This window comes from Cucurbita moschata, unplaced genomic scaffold (genome assembly GCF_002738365.1).
Source record: "Cucurbita moschata cultivar Rifu unplaced genomic scaffold, Cmos_1.0 Cmo_Scf00011, whole genome shotgun sequence".
NCBI classification, from domain to species: Eukaryota; Viridiplantae; Streptophyta; class Magnoliopsida; order Cucurbitales; family Cucurbitaceae; genus Cucurbita; species Cucurbita moschata.
Window position 1 is genome coordinate 246,070 of NW_019268527.1, and position 17,761 is coordinate 263,830.

At 34.5% G+C, this 17,761-nt stretch overlaps 1 protein-coding gene across 1 annotated transcript; it reads right to left on the reverse strand.

Moving 5' to 3' along the window:
- Positions 1 to 2,991: 2,991 nt before the first annotated feature.
- LOC111449864 (extracellular ribonuclease LE-like) lies at positions 2,992 to 4,050 on the reverse strand. Its single transcript, XM_023089954.1, has 2 exons — positions 3,939 to 4,050; positions 2,992 to 3,290 (listed from the first exon to the last, which is right to left on the reverse strand). Exons 1-2 carry the CDS (start codon positions 4,048 to 4,050, stop codon positions 2,992 to 2,994), a joined length of 411 nt encoding a protein of 136 aa, XP_022945722.1.
- Between the last annotated feature and the right edge of the window lie 13,711 nt (positions 4,051 to 17,761).

Genomic DNA, 17,761 nt, shown 5'->3' on the forward strand with positions numbered 1-17,761 from the left:
AAAAAAAAAAAAAAAAAAAAAAAAAAAAAAAAAAAAAAAAAAAAAAAAAAAAAAAAAAAAAACAGAAAACAATTCTTTCCTAAATAAATATGCCAACACTTATTGCCACTCATTTAATATTCAATGCCAACGCTTATGAGTTCTTCCTTCTTTCATGTAAAGGAAAATAGAAAACAATTATTTCTTTTTTATAAAAACAAACGGAAAAAGTTATATGATGATGTGATGATATTATATGATGACATGATGACGTTAAATGATGACATGATGATGTGATGGGTCATGATAATAAGATGATGTGAGACGTATAATGATGAAATGACTTAATATGAAGAGATTCTATATTAAGATGATGTGCATGTATTAAATGTCACAATGCGTTGTGACGATGAATTTTCTAAGACACAACCCTAGTTAATGTTAATGATGATGAATATATGAAGGTCAAGCGTGTATGTTACTTAGAATAATGTGTGAATGGTGTATATGGTTGTGTCATGAAGATGATTTAAAGATGAAAACTATAGGGATCTCATGCATTTTGTGTGTTCATATATATTGGGATACTTCCCCAATACTATGATGATGATAATCATACGTCGCATGACACTTGGGGTCTGCTGATGTAACGATCCTAAATTTTCTAGTTAACTTAAGGTCGCTATAGTACATATAACATGAACATTTAACGCAGAATTTCTCTATTAACTCTTTATAATAATGTCAACATTAAACAAAACAATATAGATGAAACATCCTATACTAACCTATATACTATTAAATGAAAATACAACTCAACCTATACTACTAATGGAAATGAAATTCAATCTAAACTAACCTATACTACTAAAGGAAAATACAATTCAACTTATACCAACCTATACTACTAAAATTAAATGCAAATCTATCTTATGCATGTGTCATAGTCTCGGGATTGCAATGCCTTCGTTAGCTTTATAGGGGCGCCTTGCCTTCATCTAAAAAATGTAGCAACACGAGCCTTCGAGTATTTAAAATACTCAGTATGCGACCTAAAATAGAAAGATTTAGGAACCTCATGCATTATTGTGTGCTCATGCATCGGAGAATACCCCTATTCCTTCACGATAGTATGGACGTGTACACTACTAGGAGGAGAATGATCATTATGTTTGACATAATGTTGCGGTGATGGTCACTACTTCTAATGGGTGTCTGATATCGAGAGCTACTAGAGAATGCTCGCCCGACAAGAAAGGGGTCCAGGAGGTGTACGAGTTGACTGGTAAGTCCATACTCGCACGTGTGAGTCGTGGGTAGGAAATTAATTACACATCCAAGTTGCCCGTTAGGATAGCCACCGTAGGAAAAAAGACTGTTATGATGGGTCCCATGCATGTATTCGTATGTTCTTACATTATCCTCACGTTTCTTCAAACCAAGACTGACATTTTTGTTTTCTCTACTATTTTTGTTGTTCTTTCTTGTAGCAAATGTTTTTTTTTTTTTTTTTTTTGCAGCAACTAGAAGAGTTGGTTGAGAAGAGACAATTGGGACTTGCAATGAAGGGTTAGGGGAGAGAAATGAGGAACGGTTCTTTTTTTCAAACGTACTATTTTTTTAAAATTAATTATTTAATTATTTTTTATTACTTTTTTTTGGCTATTACATTTAAGTAAAAAGTTATTAAAAAATTATTTTTCCATTGATTAAAGAACAACTGTCCATCTGAATGTAATTCAATAGATAAGACATCTATTAAATATCGACGTAATTTTGAAAAATTGACTGTTTTATATTTTGGAACTAAAAAAAATAAAAAAAAAATAACCTTGAGCAAAAAAAAAAAAGAAAAAAAAAATCTCCAACTGAGAAAAATAATATATAATTTCATATATTCACATTATGGAATTATCTTAAAAACAAAATTATAGGATAAAATGATTAGTGATCCTTCTTTTGAAATGGTCATATCTTGCACGCGTGTGCCTGCTTGCGAGCATGTGTGCCTGTGTGCGCGCGCGTACTTGTGTGTGTTTGTGTGTGCACGGGTCGCGTGATGGGAAGAAAGAAAAATAATTGTGAAGGTTAAAAAAAACAGAAATGGTAAAAGATTGAGTACCATCTTTTTAGTGCCATAAGAGTGTGTATGTCTAACAAGGGATTAAGAGGAAAGAAAAATAATTGTGAAGGTAAAAAACAAAAAAATCGAAATGGTAAAAGATTGAGTATCATTTTTTAGTGTCATAAAAGTGTGTGTCTAATATGGGATTAAGAAGAAAGAAATAAGGATTGTGAAGGTAAAGAAAAACCGAAATGGTAAAAGATTGAGTACCATTTTTTAGTGTAATAAGAGTAGGGGATGAAAGGAAGTTAAGGGACGGTCGTCATGCCTAATTAATTCTTAGGCATGTTTAGCTAAGCATTTTAACGTTGTACCATCTTAAGGTGTTGTTAAATGGATGAAGTGTTATCATATACCTTTGTATCGGCTAAGTTCATGAGTTGGTGGAGATAAGCAAACTCAAACTGTTGACATTCGCCACAGGATAAACCATCGCCTCTCAGGCCCCGAGTGATTCTATCATAACGGTCGTGTAATGGCCCAAGTCCACCACTAACAAATATTGTCCTCTTTGGCCTTCCCTTCAAGCCTTTAAAACGCGTCTTTTAGAGTTACACAGTAGAACCGGTACTCCTCTCTAGATATTGTTCTCTTTGGGCTTTCCCTTATGGGCTTCCCCATTACACGTCTACTAGGGAAAGGTTTCTACACCCGTCTCTATCCATTTTAAGTCTTTTGTTTAAATCTAATATTTATACTCTTGAAATTTTTAGGTTTAAATAAATAGTTTTATTAAAACGGTCAACTTTTAACATCTGAGCTAATTTAAATTACATGAATATGCATGGATGAACGGGTTTATAAAATATTTGTGAAGACTGAGTAATTCTTTTATTTTTCCATAGCATAGATGAACATCGTAGAGAGCAAGAAGAAAAAAACAAGTATTAAGACAAGAGCCACTTAAACTGAGTTGGGCACTTGCGGGGAAACGGACAATCTATGAGAGTAACTCCATTTTTATCAAAGCATAATACGATTTCGTGCAATTGACTGTTTCTAGTTTTCTTATTGATGTTGCAGCGGAGGCCTGGTTTCTTTCCTATTGCAGCCTGAATGGCACCTTCGATGACATGATATCGGTGGATATGCTGCCAGTGGGGCTGAGCCGAGCAGTTTTCAGAATGGCCAATAGGTCGTAGTTGGGATTGGTACGAATGTTCAAAGTTGTTTGGAAATATTGAACCTGATTAAAAACGGACTCCGAACATGTTCCATGTTTATTCCATTCGTATCTCCAAAAGCCTCCGTTGTTTTTGCTTATCAGGTCCGGCCAATATTGATTCAGTAGTGGTTCAAGTGCAAGAAATGCCTGAACAAAAAAAACCACTTAGAACATAGATCCAAAGAATAGTAGTTATTTGGAAGGATCTCTTATTATCCATTCTTAAAAATTTTAAAAAAATTAAAAAAATTAATAATTTTTTTTAAGCATTATATTAAAACAAATGATGTTGCAATAATTTCTTTAAATTTAAAATGGATTTATAAAATTTTAAAACTATAACTCCATATTTAACTTCATATATACAAATTCATGATTTTATATTTCGAGAGTATTTGAGAACATGGCTTTCGAATTATACGTCGGAGAAATGTGAAAAAGACTAAAAAAAATGTCTTAGAGAAACAAGAAAAAATGGACAATAAATGGTGAGAGTTATATAGTTTTAAATGGAGAAAAAAAATGCTCATTTTCTATATCGTAGTATATGGTACCGTATTGGTTGAATTAAATGTTGATCCTTTGCAAACAAGTATGGCATTAGAGAAGTTTTCGGGCAAAGACCATGAATAGTGAACTTGTTTGAAGGTGGATTAAGGCACGGGGTACCTGTGCATGTAGCTAGTGGCCATTGCTGAACCATTTGAAAGTATTCAAACTGTGCATTCACAAACAAGATCAAACTCGATAGGAAGAGCACGAAAAGATGAATACGAGCCATGATAGATGGAGAGAATAACAACAAAGAAAGGTATATAGAATATTGAAATTGTGAAATGAAATGACAATATATATAGAAAAAATGAAGACAAAAGGAGAATTATTTCATATATATTGATTTTGTAATAGCTCAGACTTACCGCTAGCAGATATTGTCTTCTTTGAAATTTTCTTTTTGAGCTTTTTCTCAAAACTTTAAAACGTTTCTGCTATGGAAATGTTTCCATACTCTTATAAAGCGTGTTTCGTTCTCCTTCCCAACCAATATGTAATGATCCGAAATTTTTTATTTAATTTAAGTTCGTTAGTATATATTTACCATAAGCATGGGATAATATATATATATATATATAATTCTATTTTCATTAAATATTTATTTTCTATTTTAAGAATGTACGGACAACATTTTGGTGGTTCCAAATCTTTGTCTATTTATTTTAATGGATTATTCCTTCTAAAATTTTATCTTTTCTTTCTATTTTCTTATTTTTCTTACTTCCCACTTCTCACTAATCTGATTGTATTTCCTTCTTTTTTTTTTCTTTTTTTTTTTACTTTATTTTAATTCCTTAGTTGTTTAATTCTGACAAATATATATATTTTTTTTGGTCAAATCTAACTGTATTTCCTTATTTTATTTTATTTTAATTCCTTAGGTCTAATATATTTAAAGTCAATTTTTTAATCGAGTTATGCACGGTTTAGGACTTCTTGTAGGACTTGAAATATGAATCGAATAAGCAAAAGTATAGCACGAAATGCATGATGTGCGATATTGTTCAAGTCTATACTATATGTGTACGAGTTCTATTAGAGTTGTGCCCAAACAAGATTTGCTAAATGTTGCAAGGTCACTCCTTGCCCCTAATCGTTGCAAGGTCAATTCTTGCAACTATATAAAGTAATTATAGTAGGGGTCGTGTCTTGAGAAAGCTAGAAGGTCACCTTTTGCATTTATATGATATGATTCAATCAGGGTCTTACCCCACATGATATACGTACACTATATGGAGATACTTTCTGTATGTATCAAATTCTACTTACAGTTATCGGTTGTCAAGTTACTTCTTGTACGTATATGAGATGATCTACTAGTGTCATGCCTAAATAATATAAACTATATAAAATCGGGTAACTCCGGTTGGGATTATATGTATAAGATTCATAGGTGGAACAATTACGAAGTTCATCTCACCTATATATGTATGATAAAGACAAGTTCAAATGAGGTAAATGATGTGAATCTAATCATTGAGATAAGCTCACGTGAGTTATGTCACATGACATTAATAATTGAGATGTCAAACCGAATCATCAAATAGGTTTAAAACTAATATTTATTTCGAACTATTTTTAAATTCTAAATTTGTTTAAAATTATTATTTATTTCACTTACAAATAATATTAACTCTAAATTTTCAATTAACCATTATTAATATGAAATCTCATTGGCCAAAACCAGAGCCCACCAAACAAAGAACTCTAAATTAACCTAAAGGCCCAAGGGCTAAATTAATTTTTTAAAATATATATATATATATATATATATATATATATATATATATATATATTTAAGTTTCAACCATACCTTTTAACTTTAAAAATAAAAATAAAAATAAAAATGCCTTTACAGCTTTGGACCGAAATCGTAATTACTTTGTTTTAAATATTGTAATTATTTTGTTTTAAATATGAATTTTTAAAAGTGTTTCAAAAATATCCTTTAAAAAATATAAAAATATTATTAAAGTTTGTACCATAAATATATATATGAACTTTTAAAACTAGCATTAACTAGGAGTGTACATTGAGCCCGACAACTTAAACTAACCCAACTTGAATTATAGGGGTTGAGTTGGATTGGATTACAATTTGGGTTAGATTGAGTTAATTTTCTTAAATCCGACTAAATTCGATTCGATTTCAAGTTTATTGGACAAAAAAATTCGGATCGACCCAAATCAAACAAAATGTTATAAAGATATTAAGACATTATTGATGGGAACACTAGAGTGGCATACTAGAGTGGTATAAATACAAACATTTAGGTTATGTTGAATATTTGAATACAAACATTTAGGTTATTTTAAATATTTAGAAGCAAAAATCAATAGCGATAGATTATGCAAGACTAGTTTTAAAGTATATTGTTTTCATTTGGTAGGTTATTTGAATAATTTTTATGTGTTAATTTTTTTTTTCAAATTCTTTTTACTTTTAATCCATCATTTTCTTTGTCATTGTTCTAGTGTCTACTATATGTTCGGGATCAACATATAACATAGGTAGGAGTATTCTTTGATATTTTAGAAGCTCTTTAATACTTAAGAAATAACTACTAAAACGTAAATCCAAAATTGGATTGATACAAAATTATCAATTATTTGAAGATCCATCCGATAAAAACAAAAACAAAGATAGTAATTCTAAGTTCTAGCTTATTTATTATCGTTTTGTTGCAATTTAGTATCCATGGTTTTTCTCATAATTGATGTAAGTCTCTTTCCCGTAAAATATGAAAATATTTTTTTTTTTTTTTTGTTAGGCATAGTTTTTTAAACTAATTATTTTCATTCTTTTTTAATTTTAGTATCTATATCCTTGTATTTTTCGCTTAACCAATTGCTCTTAGAAAGTGCCCACATTTAGTTGTCTTTTTGTTGTTGGGCAATGTTCTAACCCTATTATGATGATGATTTATTTTTTTGGATGACGTGTTTGTTTGTGAACTTTTAATATATTTTATTTAAGATTGTAATGAATAGCTTTGAAGTGTGGATAAATAATTTTTTAACACGCGACAACCCAACCTGAAAATAATGAGTTGGGTTGGATTTGAAAATTTTCGGGTTGGATTCAGTTACCCATCTAACCAACCCCAACTTTTCGATTGGTCCAAGAAAACATTATTCAACTCAATCCAATATGAATAGGAATGTTGCTTGAAAGTTTGTTATGGTAAGTCATATATTAGATTTTCCTATTTTTTTTTATTTATTTTAATTTAGTTCTAATTACTTAAGTTAGAAATTAAATACCAAGAACAATTTACGTGATAAAAATCACTACAGCGGGAGTAAGATTCAGATTATCTAGTTGGTCGAATATCTCAAGCAAGAACAATTGTTTGAGATTCGAATCACTCCGCAAGTAAGATCAATCGTGTCAAACTTCATGATTTTAAACATGCAGAATTGCAAAGAAACTTAATCATTGTTAAAGGAGAGTACAAATATTCATTTTAGTGCATTTTCCAAGTCTCTTTAACGAAGACTTTATACAGGCTTTATATAGCCTCAAAATGAATGAGATGAGTTTGTAATCTTCATATTTTATGATCATAATTAGCCATTTAAGATCTAAAAATAAATAAAAAGTCTTAAAACTTAAAATATATTAATGAAATGCCATTAATCTAAATTTTAATCATCCATCATAAATTTGTACCAATCTAAGAATAAATGAAACCACTATTGAAGTATCTTGAAACTCTTGTTGCTGAAATGAGACTTCATTTTATAAAATGTGAAATTGATTGCAACTTGAATTCAAATTTAATAGAACTCTAGACGATCATTGAAGTATCTTAAAATTCTTGTCGGATCAGAAGGTTGTGGATTTGACTCCCACCGTAGCCAACCAAAATTGTAGACGATCATTTGAGAACATTTTTCCTCACTTGTGTTCGGTCTTTTCTTTAGTTAACACACTTAAGGCCTTCCGTTCTTAAGTGTGTCCATGCATGATTGGATAACTTAAATATGACCCAGAGTATCTGAGGAAGCTTGAACAAAGAAGCTACATGTACTTCATTAAGTGGAAACACATAACAAAAAGTGTAGACTAGAGCTTAAAAATCGGTTGCATTAGTGTAAGATGCTAAAGGTCTATATTAATTTTGTATTTATTTTTTTGATTATTAATATTGAAGGGTAAATTTTAATTAAATATTTAAAAATAAATAAATAGATGTTCGCCAATTAATCAAGGATTGATTTTAGAATGATGAATTCTACTGGAGCTCCTAATTTTCAAGTAAGAGCTCTCAAGTTCGAAGTCAAATTTTCCACCAGATAGCCTCTTTCTTCGACAACTCGTTCTTGATTTTAATAGGATTTATTCGTCAACTCGTTCTTGATCTTGGTAGGATAATATACTTTGAAGGTCAAAAAACTGTGTGGGATAGATTAGACATGATGAATTCGTTTATAACCTCGTACTGCAATTCCAAGCTTTTCCTTAAGCTTCTTTAATGGTGCGTGTATTGGGCATATAGTTTAGATGCACTTTAAACGCTTGATTTCTTCACAAGTTTGGGGGCTATTTTGGTTAGAATTTGTAGGAACAAGTTTGAAGGAAAATGTTCATAACCCTAGAATTGAGAAAAACTCAAGGAAGGAAGACCTAAAATCTAAATGACTATAAGTTTGTGGGCTATCTTGCTTAGAATTTGTAGGAACTATAAATTTTGAGCTTAAACCGACTTTGAAACGTCTAGAACTGCCATAAGTTTGAAATCCAAATTTCTTGAATTTTTGTTGAAAATATCTTCTTTCGATGAGGCCTTCGCCAACTTCCATTTTGAATTTCAGGCGCGAGTTGGGTGTCTTTTAAAACCTATTTAAATTTGGGGATGATCGAATGAATGGATGTAAAGATATTTTAGATTTTCAAAGATGGTGTGGTTCTTGTTTCGCTGATCTGAGTTATGGAAATTTTTCTCTTTTATACTAACTTGTTTGGCTCCACCGTTTTCATTTGTTGTTTATACATATCCAGTTAGGTGGCAGCCTTAAGGGTTGTGACGTAATTCTTTGAGGCAAAGGCAGCCACACTCCCTTGGTTATCTTCCCTTAAGCCTCATAGTGAAGTGGAAAGTTCTTGTCTTCTCTGTATCTACCATCTCGGGAAAATTTGGATCTCTCAAGTGAATTCTACGTCATACTTCTCCACGGTCTTTTTCCTTCTTTTAAGACTTGAGAATGCCTCCTGATTTTTTAACATTACTACTATGCCAAGTCTAAGGATGATTCAATCTTCTACGCTTATGGTCTTAGAGGTTGATTCCAAAAAAAAAAAAAAAGGTGCCAATCCGGAGTGAACAGGATGGTGGAGTGCCCAGAGGGGTGGTTTTGACTTGGGTTAGGTTTATAAGGCACAGACGTGACTTTGGGCATAACTCGATTGTGTAATAAAAGACAAGGGATTTTTGTGCGAAATAAAATAAAGAGAATTTAAAACATAATATATAATAAATTTACAATATTTTAAAATAGAGTTCATGCATAATTAGTTAAAACTCGAAAGAAGGAACAAACATAAAATATATTAAACAAAAGAGGTGAGGACGATGGGTGAGGCTTCTCTATGGCACCTGCTGCAAAGACCGCTCTTAACCTCGACTAGTTTCTTATTTACCTTAAAAACATGAAAAACATGGAGTGAGGTCAAAGACTAAGTAAGTAGTTTACTTGTAGACCCTTAATCATGTTCTTTATATGCTAGAGTGCCATACTTCTTGACTTGTCCTAGTTCTTGTGCAAGTAATTAGGTCTTTTGGTTGTGTTCTTGACTTGTGAGCTCTTATCATGATCTGAGGACCTCGGTCTTAACCTATGTTCAAGGTTTCATGCGTTCCAAGCAACGTAGTCTGAACCCACATCCAGGACTTCATGCGTTCTCTGCAATATGGTTTGAAAACCTATACCCAAGCCTTCATGCATTCCAAGCGGCATAGTTTGGATACCTATGTTCAAGGCTTCTTACGTTACATGCAACGAAGTCTGGAAACCTACATCTAAGGCTTCATACGTTCCAAGCGATGTAGTCTGACCCGCATCCAGGGTTTCATGCGTTCCTTGCAATACGGCCTGAATACCTCTTCTCAAGTTGCGGCATATTCTAAATACCTATGTTAAAGGCTTCATATGTTCCAAGCAGTGTAGTCTAAAAATCTAAATCAAAGGTTTCTTATGTTGCAAGCGAGGTAGTTTGAGTCATGAACATGCTTTTGTCGTGGGAGGTCTAGGAGTTTTCTTGAGTTTCTAAATCTGAGGACCTTGGTCCCTTGTCCTTGACTAGTACCAAACATTCTTCTTATCTTAATATATATAGAGCTTGTGTGGTGTTGTTCTTGATTTTCAAACATTCTATAAATTTCTAACGTTCTTACTTTCTTGAAGCATAAGTCGTAACATGCCATTCTTAAGCTCCACATAACTTACAGTAACATGTATGAGTTCTTCATAGTATATTCTTTAGAAAATTTGACAAGAGTCTTGGATCTTAAGTAAGAGTTAGGTTATGAGGTATTTCCTATGAGCATTTTTTAGACCATAACTTGGTTTAGGTTTCAAACTTAATCTAAGCAGCTTGAAATCTTGAACATATCTTTATGTCCTTAGTAATAGACCTTACAAAAAACAATAAATCATTTGGAGGATATTTAGGTCTTGATGTATCTTAAAAGGTCCTAGGGACATTTTGGTCATTTTACCACCTAATTCTCTAAACGTGTTCGAATAACTTCCAAACTTTCAAACTTTACCAAATCATCACTCATCATAAGATAAGGTCTATTACAAAGTTTCATAGTATATGTAGATCATTTAGATCATGAACTGAAGATAAGTTACCCTAGGGGCATTATGTTCATTTTACTCCATTACTTGGTTTTGCTACTTAACCCTTGTCTAATGACCACCAAATTTCATATTTAATGGTAACACGCCATAATATACTCAACATTAAAATTTCATGGGCTGTGAGTTGATTTAGTGGGTAATTTTAATGTTACTTAAATCCTGAGAAAATTAATCGATTTAGGGTCTTAACTCACGGTTCTTGGTGTTTTTGTTCTATATTTCCTTAATTCATACTTAATTTAAGATTGGTACAGAAATCCGTGTGATTCTTAACAAGTATTTCTTTAAAAAGTCCAAGGTGGCTACTTACCTCGTTGTCGACGTTTGAGACCTCCGTTCTCAAGGTTCTGGTATCCGAATTACTTCAAATTTTCTTTGAAAGAATCCTTAGAGTGTCTAGTTTATGTTACCATGAAGCTTTTAACGAGAACCGATCTAAAAGATGGCTAAAATTAAGAAAAGTCGAGATTTGGCTATAGTTTGGTTTGAAATGGCTAGTTCAGTTTAACCGGCCACGTCATCGTCTTCTTCCTCTGGAAGGAAAGAAGGCGCGCATGGCCTTTGTGCCGCAGTCTTGAAAGTACCTCTCTCCAGCTTTCTTCCCAAGATTTCTTTATGAAACTTAACGATGGTGTTACAGAGACAAGCTAGGGATTGAGTTCATACCTTCTTGAGGATCGTAGCCTAAGTTATTAACCTCCAAAGTTCGTCGGAAAATTGTTTTCTCACTAGAGTTCAACAGAAAAAATTTATATTGGGCGTCCGATTCTAGAGGTTTTCAAGGCCTGATTTCTAAATGGAACCTCTTCCTTCTTATTTCCTCTAGCTAAAGGAATTGTCTTGGTGGAACGTCTTTATACGTGTGGCCTTAATTTTGAGAAATTATCCTCAGTCTGTAGCTCACCCGAAAATGCAGAGCTTCGAGTTCTTGGATAGCTTGATCTAAGATGTGTTAGCTCTCGATTTCTTCATCAAAGTTTCTCATCCCAATCCTCTTAAACTAAAGGAAAACTCAATTTTAAGAAAAATGGACCATAGCTAGGAATTCGATTCCTACCCATAATTTGTACCTGAAACTTAAGCTCTCCAATTACACACGTTCTTGGTGTTAATTCTCTTCGTGATCTTCTACAAAAATGATCCTTGGATGTGCAGAAACCACATGGGATTGACCTCTTTTGGTGAATTCGCCTATAGGCTTGGATTGGAATTTCAAGCTTTCGAGCTTCTTCTTTAATGGAGACTACGATTAAGGGAATAGGTTTGAGGCTCTTTCAATACTCGATTTTTTCATAAAACTTGTCGGTGATCTTGTTTGGATGGTGTTGGAACAAGTGTGAAGGGAAATGGTTGTCAATTTATCTCAAATTTAGAAGAAATCCGAGAGTAGGAAACCTAAAAACTCAACGGGTATAACTTGCGATTGGGAGTTCGACTTTGCTCGATTCTTGTTCTAAATGAAAGTCCTCACCTCAAACTTTATGAACATTGAAACCTCCAGAATCGTCGTGATTTGGAGTTTGATTTATCTATAATTTTTTTTATCGAAAATATCATATTCGAGCAGCAAGCAACCAACCTCCATTTTGAATTCGACCGTTGGATGTGATTAGGTGCGCCTCATCTAGAACATACTCAAATTTGGTGAAGATTCAATCGTTGAGAATGAAGATACGAATGGTTTTCTGATCACTTCTCACTATCGAGAATTTGATTTAGCAAATGACATCGGGGATGCTCTAATCTGGATAGTCCAATTGAATCCTGGATTTTGGATTCAGGTGAATATTTTCTTTTGTCTCCAAATCAGGAATAGTCCAATTGAATCCTCGATTTTCGATTCAGGTGCATATTTTCTTTTGTCTTCAAATCAGGAATAATCCAATTGAATCCTCGATTTTGGATTCAGGTGCATATTTTCATTTGTCTCAAAATAAGGAAATGTTTAATTTCGAGTCTAGAAATTTTGAGAAGGCGTATTTGCCGACAACTAAAATTTAGAGATTGAAGGAAATGGGAATGTCTACATAAAAACTTCGGCGGGAAATCAGTGGATATTAAAGGATGTAAAGATATATTCTTGGTCTCTAGAAGAACTTGATCTCTATTGGTCAGTTGGATAGCACAAGTTATGCAATAGAGTTTGGAAAAAGTTCGGGGAAGATTGTGAAGGGTGCTATGGTGGTAAAACGTGGCACAAAATCTGGAACCTTATTCACAACTACATGATGTATAAACATGACTTGTTGTTGAGAATGTTTCAAATGGTGTTGGTGAGAGAATTAGATTAATGAGGATAGTTCCAGGTAAAGCAAGACAATTCGTTGAATAGAACATTGAATGAGCGGGCAAGGAGTCTGGGGATTCATTGTAAATTTTCAAAGACATTCTGAGTTGATGTTGTAAATACAATAACCTACTTGATAAATAGAGGGTCGTCAGTACCCTTGCGGTTTAAGTTGCCAAAAGAGGTATGGATAGGAAAAGAACTCAAGTACTCTCACTTGGGAACTATTGGTTGCACTGCGTATGTTTGTATTGATCCAAAGAAGAGTTACCAGCTTGATGCTAAGGCTATGAAGTGCTACTTCATAGGCTATGATTCTAATATGTTTGGGTACAAGTTTTGGGATGTCAAGAACAAAAAAAATATTGAGACACTGTAAGGTGACTTTTGATGAAAATGTCATGTACAAGGACAAAGATAAGAAAGGTTATGGGAGAACAACGCAAGTGAGAGTTGAGGTTAAGTTGCAGAAAATTTCACATAGTGTTGTTGTAGTAGATAATTGAGAAACTAAGCTATGTGGATACTTGCTAGGATGATTTATGCCTTTTTTAGCTGGCTTTTTTTTTTTTTTTTGGTGTGTTAGGGGCTCCAAAATTCATAAAATTTCTCTAGTAGGTCATAATCCAAATAAAATTAGGGTTAGTATCAAAATTGAGATGAAAAACAGACAAACGGAGGTCTAAAGGAGCAAAAAGAGGACACTAACATGAAAACATGCATACATAAGGCGACACACACATGGCTCTCATGTGCAAGTACCACACGAAGGGAAGAAAAGTCATCCTAGCTAGGCAACACGTGGCACGCGCTAATTCGACCATTCGACTCCTATGGCATATGTTTGATCCATGACAGTGTAAGAATTTCTCGCAATTTTCCTAGTGGCGACACGTGGTGCGTTTTCATTGTCACACCGGGGCCAAGTAAGAAGTTTGAATATGGGCAAGCGAACCGAGTGCGGTTTGGTTTCTATGATCGGGTCGCCTTATGGGTCATGCTTACCTACTTGCCTTGACATTCGTCGTACCTCAACCAGTCGTGCAACACCGTTCATCACACAACACATGGCGCACCTAATGCACCATTCTCCTCCAGCCATTCTACAATTTGTTTTCTAGATTTTCTCTATTTTCAAGTCTCTTTCTATTTTATTATTTTCATAACTTTCTCACACAACTCAATCAATTTGGTTTCTTCATCACACAACACATGGAACACTATTTTTTCGAATCAACTCCAAATTCCTTCACAAAACTTGTCAAAACCCCTCCAATAACAATATGCTAAAACTTCAAAACTTAATTTGAAGAAAAGCTCTCGAATATGAAGGAAAATCAAAATTAAGAACTCAAAAAGCTTACCTTTAGTTCTTCCTTGATTCTGGATAGATTTGAATAAATTAAAAGCCAAAATGATTCTTCCAAAGCCACTAAGCAGTTCTTGTTGAGGAACTCAGATAAAATTCTAAGTAATTTTCTCTTCTACCCCATCTTGAAATTTAGCCTATTACACGATCCAAGGCCTACTACAGGGTGTTCCAAATCTTCCAATTAGACCTATTACACGATCCAAGGCCAAGAAGATTCATCAAACATTCTTTCTTCATCTACAAAATTAGATAGGCTCGGTTCAACCATCATTTAATGTGTAACAAGTTGATTCGATTGAGAAAAAATCATTTGGAGCTCCAGAAGTGAATATTTGCACCGTTGAAGTAGTGGATGAAGTTGCAAGCATCATTTGTGTTAGAAAACTTTATTTATTATTTTTAATTTCGTAAAGTTTGTAATGGTCAAATTGACTTTGTCTTCTATGTCGAGATTTAAGGGGATTGAGATTAAATCTAGACCACTAACTTCTTCTTAAAAGGCAATAAATACCCACAAATTATTACGTAGAAATTAGATTTATGATGAATGAAATTGATCTCTCAAGTTGAGACGTTCTCCCTTAGAAATATGAGCATCATCTTTGGCATTTCTAAGTTTCAAGCAATTCTTGTGGTAGATTGCACCCAAGCCATTTAATCAAGTTCGATTGTAGGGTGACTCAATTTAGGACAAGGTTCCAAATCTTGCTTCTAGATCTTTGATCGTAAGAGGTAATCTAATTCTAGCCTTATCTCTTGGTTGATTCGAATTTTGTACAAGGAGGTGTTAATTTCTTTGATTCAAGAATTCTTGCTTGAAAAAAAACTTGGATCGTTGGGCTGAGGAATAGGGTTGCCTTATCACATTTCAAGCAAAACTCAGTTGGAAGAACACATCGAAGGCTTAGACAAGGCCCAACGAGCAATAGATCAAATGGTCTTAGAATGTCTAAGGATTTAAGAGCAGCCCTAAGAGTGGTCAGGGCCGAAGTGGCGGCCTGAGCACTAGATTAAACCTCACCATGAGAGCTGTGGGGAACCAAACCTCACTTGGAATTATAATACAATTAAACAAGACAAAGATCTTGGAGCCTAAGCTCTTTTATGAGGTTTGAAATGGAAAGGCTCTAGGGAACTTTATCTTTGACTTTGAACATTACTTTTGAGCCACAAACACTAGGGCAGAAGGAGTGAAGTTTTGGAAACAATGCATCTAATCGACTATGCAAAGTTGTGGTGAAGATCCAAGTACATGGACATTTAAGATGGTTGTAGTATTGTGGACACGTGGGAAAGCTTAAAATAAGAACTGCTTTCAGTTCTTCCCGGAGAATGTCAAGATACTCGCGAGAAATTTAAGGAAGTTGAGATATACTAGGAATATTTGAGACTAGGTTAAGCGATTTTTTTGGGCTTATGTTGGATATTCGTGACATGTCTGAAAAAGACAAGGTCTTAAGTTTTATTGAGGGGCTGAAGTGTGGGTGAAGGCCACACTTTATGATCAAAGGGACCAAGACCTTTTCAATGGCTTATGCTACTTACCTTAGCAACTATCAATTCCAAGACGAAAGGCAGAACCAAGCTTCCATAGTGGAAATAATAGCAATTGTCGACCCCTCCCCCAAAGGTGGGGGAGGTGATAGACTTGAAGGAAGAAGAGGGGAAACCGAGTCCTCCCAACAGAGAGGTAGAACTCAATGGCAGAAACTTCATAGTCAGAGTAGTCATGATTAAGGCCCCTTGTCTTGCTACATATGCAAGAGGCCCATCAAAAATCTAAATGCCCGTGAAAGGTGATACTATACACCTTTCAAAAAAAACTCTGAGTGATTTCCAAAATCAAGTATGAGACGGAAGAAAAAAAATACTGCAAGTTGAGAATGTTGAATGCCACTGCATGGGGGCACTAAAGTACTTGTTCGCTCTCTAGAAGAGAGTGGTGGAATATAGTCTTATGTATGTCGAGGCTTAGATTAATCAGAGAAAGCAGTCAGCAATATCATTGTTGACTTTGGAGTCACCCAAAACTACATTAGGGAGATCGAAGCAAAATACTTCATCCTTTGGCATCGAGTGTAAGGATGAAATTAAAAAAAAGAGAGAGAGAAATTAGCCCAAGTCAACAAAGGGACAAATGGGTTGCTCTTCCATCTATTATAGGTGTCCAAGTGGAACGCTAATATTGACCATAAAAAAGAAAAGGAGGATTAGAAGAAGGTTTGGGAAAATCTAGGAGCCACGGCGAAATTTCGTCCAAAACCGAGATGAGTTTTAGAATGTTTTCCAAATCTGAGATTAACTTTTATTAATCGAGACCTAATATTTGGGTGTGTTTATCTAGGGAAGGTCTTTCATTGATTTCGTGGAGAAACTTGGCTTAAAATGCGAAGGGTCCGAGAGTTCTCCCAAAAATGGTAAGGATGTTAACGGACTTACTTTCGATGTTCGTAACTCATCCTGTGATGAGGAAAAAAATCAAGAAAAAATGTTAAAGTGTAGATGGTATTACGATCTACAACTTTGCAAAAGAAATTGTGTTGATTCGAGTTTTAGGTCGAAAGATAAAAAAAAGAGAAGATTCAAGAAAACTTACCCATTTTCTTTTTTTTCGTCGGATAGGAAGGGGAGAAGATTTTTCCTGGCAGCCACATGTTGATCGGCGACCGATGAGGCACGACTTGATGAGGAGGCGACACACGTCAGACATCGACTGGAGCTACGTGTCAGATGACAGCTAGAGCGAAGCAGCCCCCAGCGAAGTGGCGACACGCGTCGTCTGCGTGCCTTACCCTATTCAAGAACTGCGAGTAGATCCGACCTGACCCGCAACCCATCGGCTAAACCAACCCATGGTCCACCCAAGCAATCTAAATCGTCAACCCAAACTAGAGCGCTGACCCGCGACTGCGCAAAAGCAAACTAAGAGTGGTACTCGCGTGTCCGCTTTCGACTAGCTTCTTTCCCTACACGTGAGAGCGCGTGTAAGGACCTTTTTGACCCGTTCGACTTCTAGTTGCCCGATTTTCGTCTCAATTCCAGTTTTAACAATATTTTTATGTGAATAGAGACCTAAATAAGGAAAATCAATAGTTTTGGATACCCTACTTGCTTAGTAGCCCTAACGAACGGGGACTTGTCAACCATGTAAGTCACCACATGGAACTTAGGAATGAATACTTGTAGGAATCGCTTTGTTATGCATGCATGGTAGATTAATTTCCTTAGTTGATTAGACTTTTCCATGCTGTGAGCTCAGGTGTCAATGTGTATGTTCTATGAAAAGTTCACCATGTTTTATGCTTCCGCTTAGTATGTATTTGTTTAAGCATGCTGAAGGGAGGATGGAAAAATTGTGAACTCTTCGTTTCGGGTGCTGATAGATGTTATCGCCCCCGTTTAGTATGAT

What these genes read in the sequence shown, in the direction of transcription:
- LOC111449864 (XM_023089954.1), bottom strand. Translation starts at nt 4,050, where the DNA reads ATGGCTCGTATTCATCTTTTCGTGCTCTTCCTATCGAGTTTGATCTTG. An exon ending in GCCACTAGCTACATGCACAG is followed by an intron (nt 3,291 to 3,938) that starts GTACCCCGTGCC and finishes GTTTTTAATCAG; the next exon opens with GTTCAATATTTCCAAACAAC.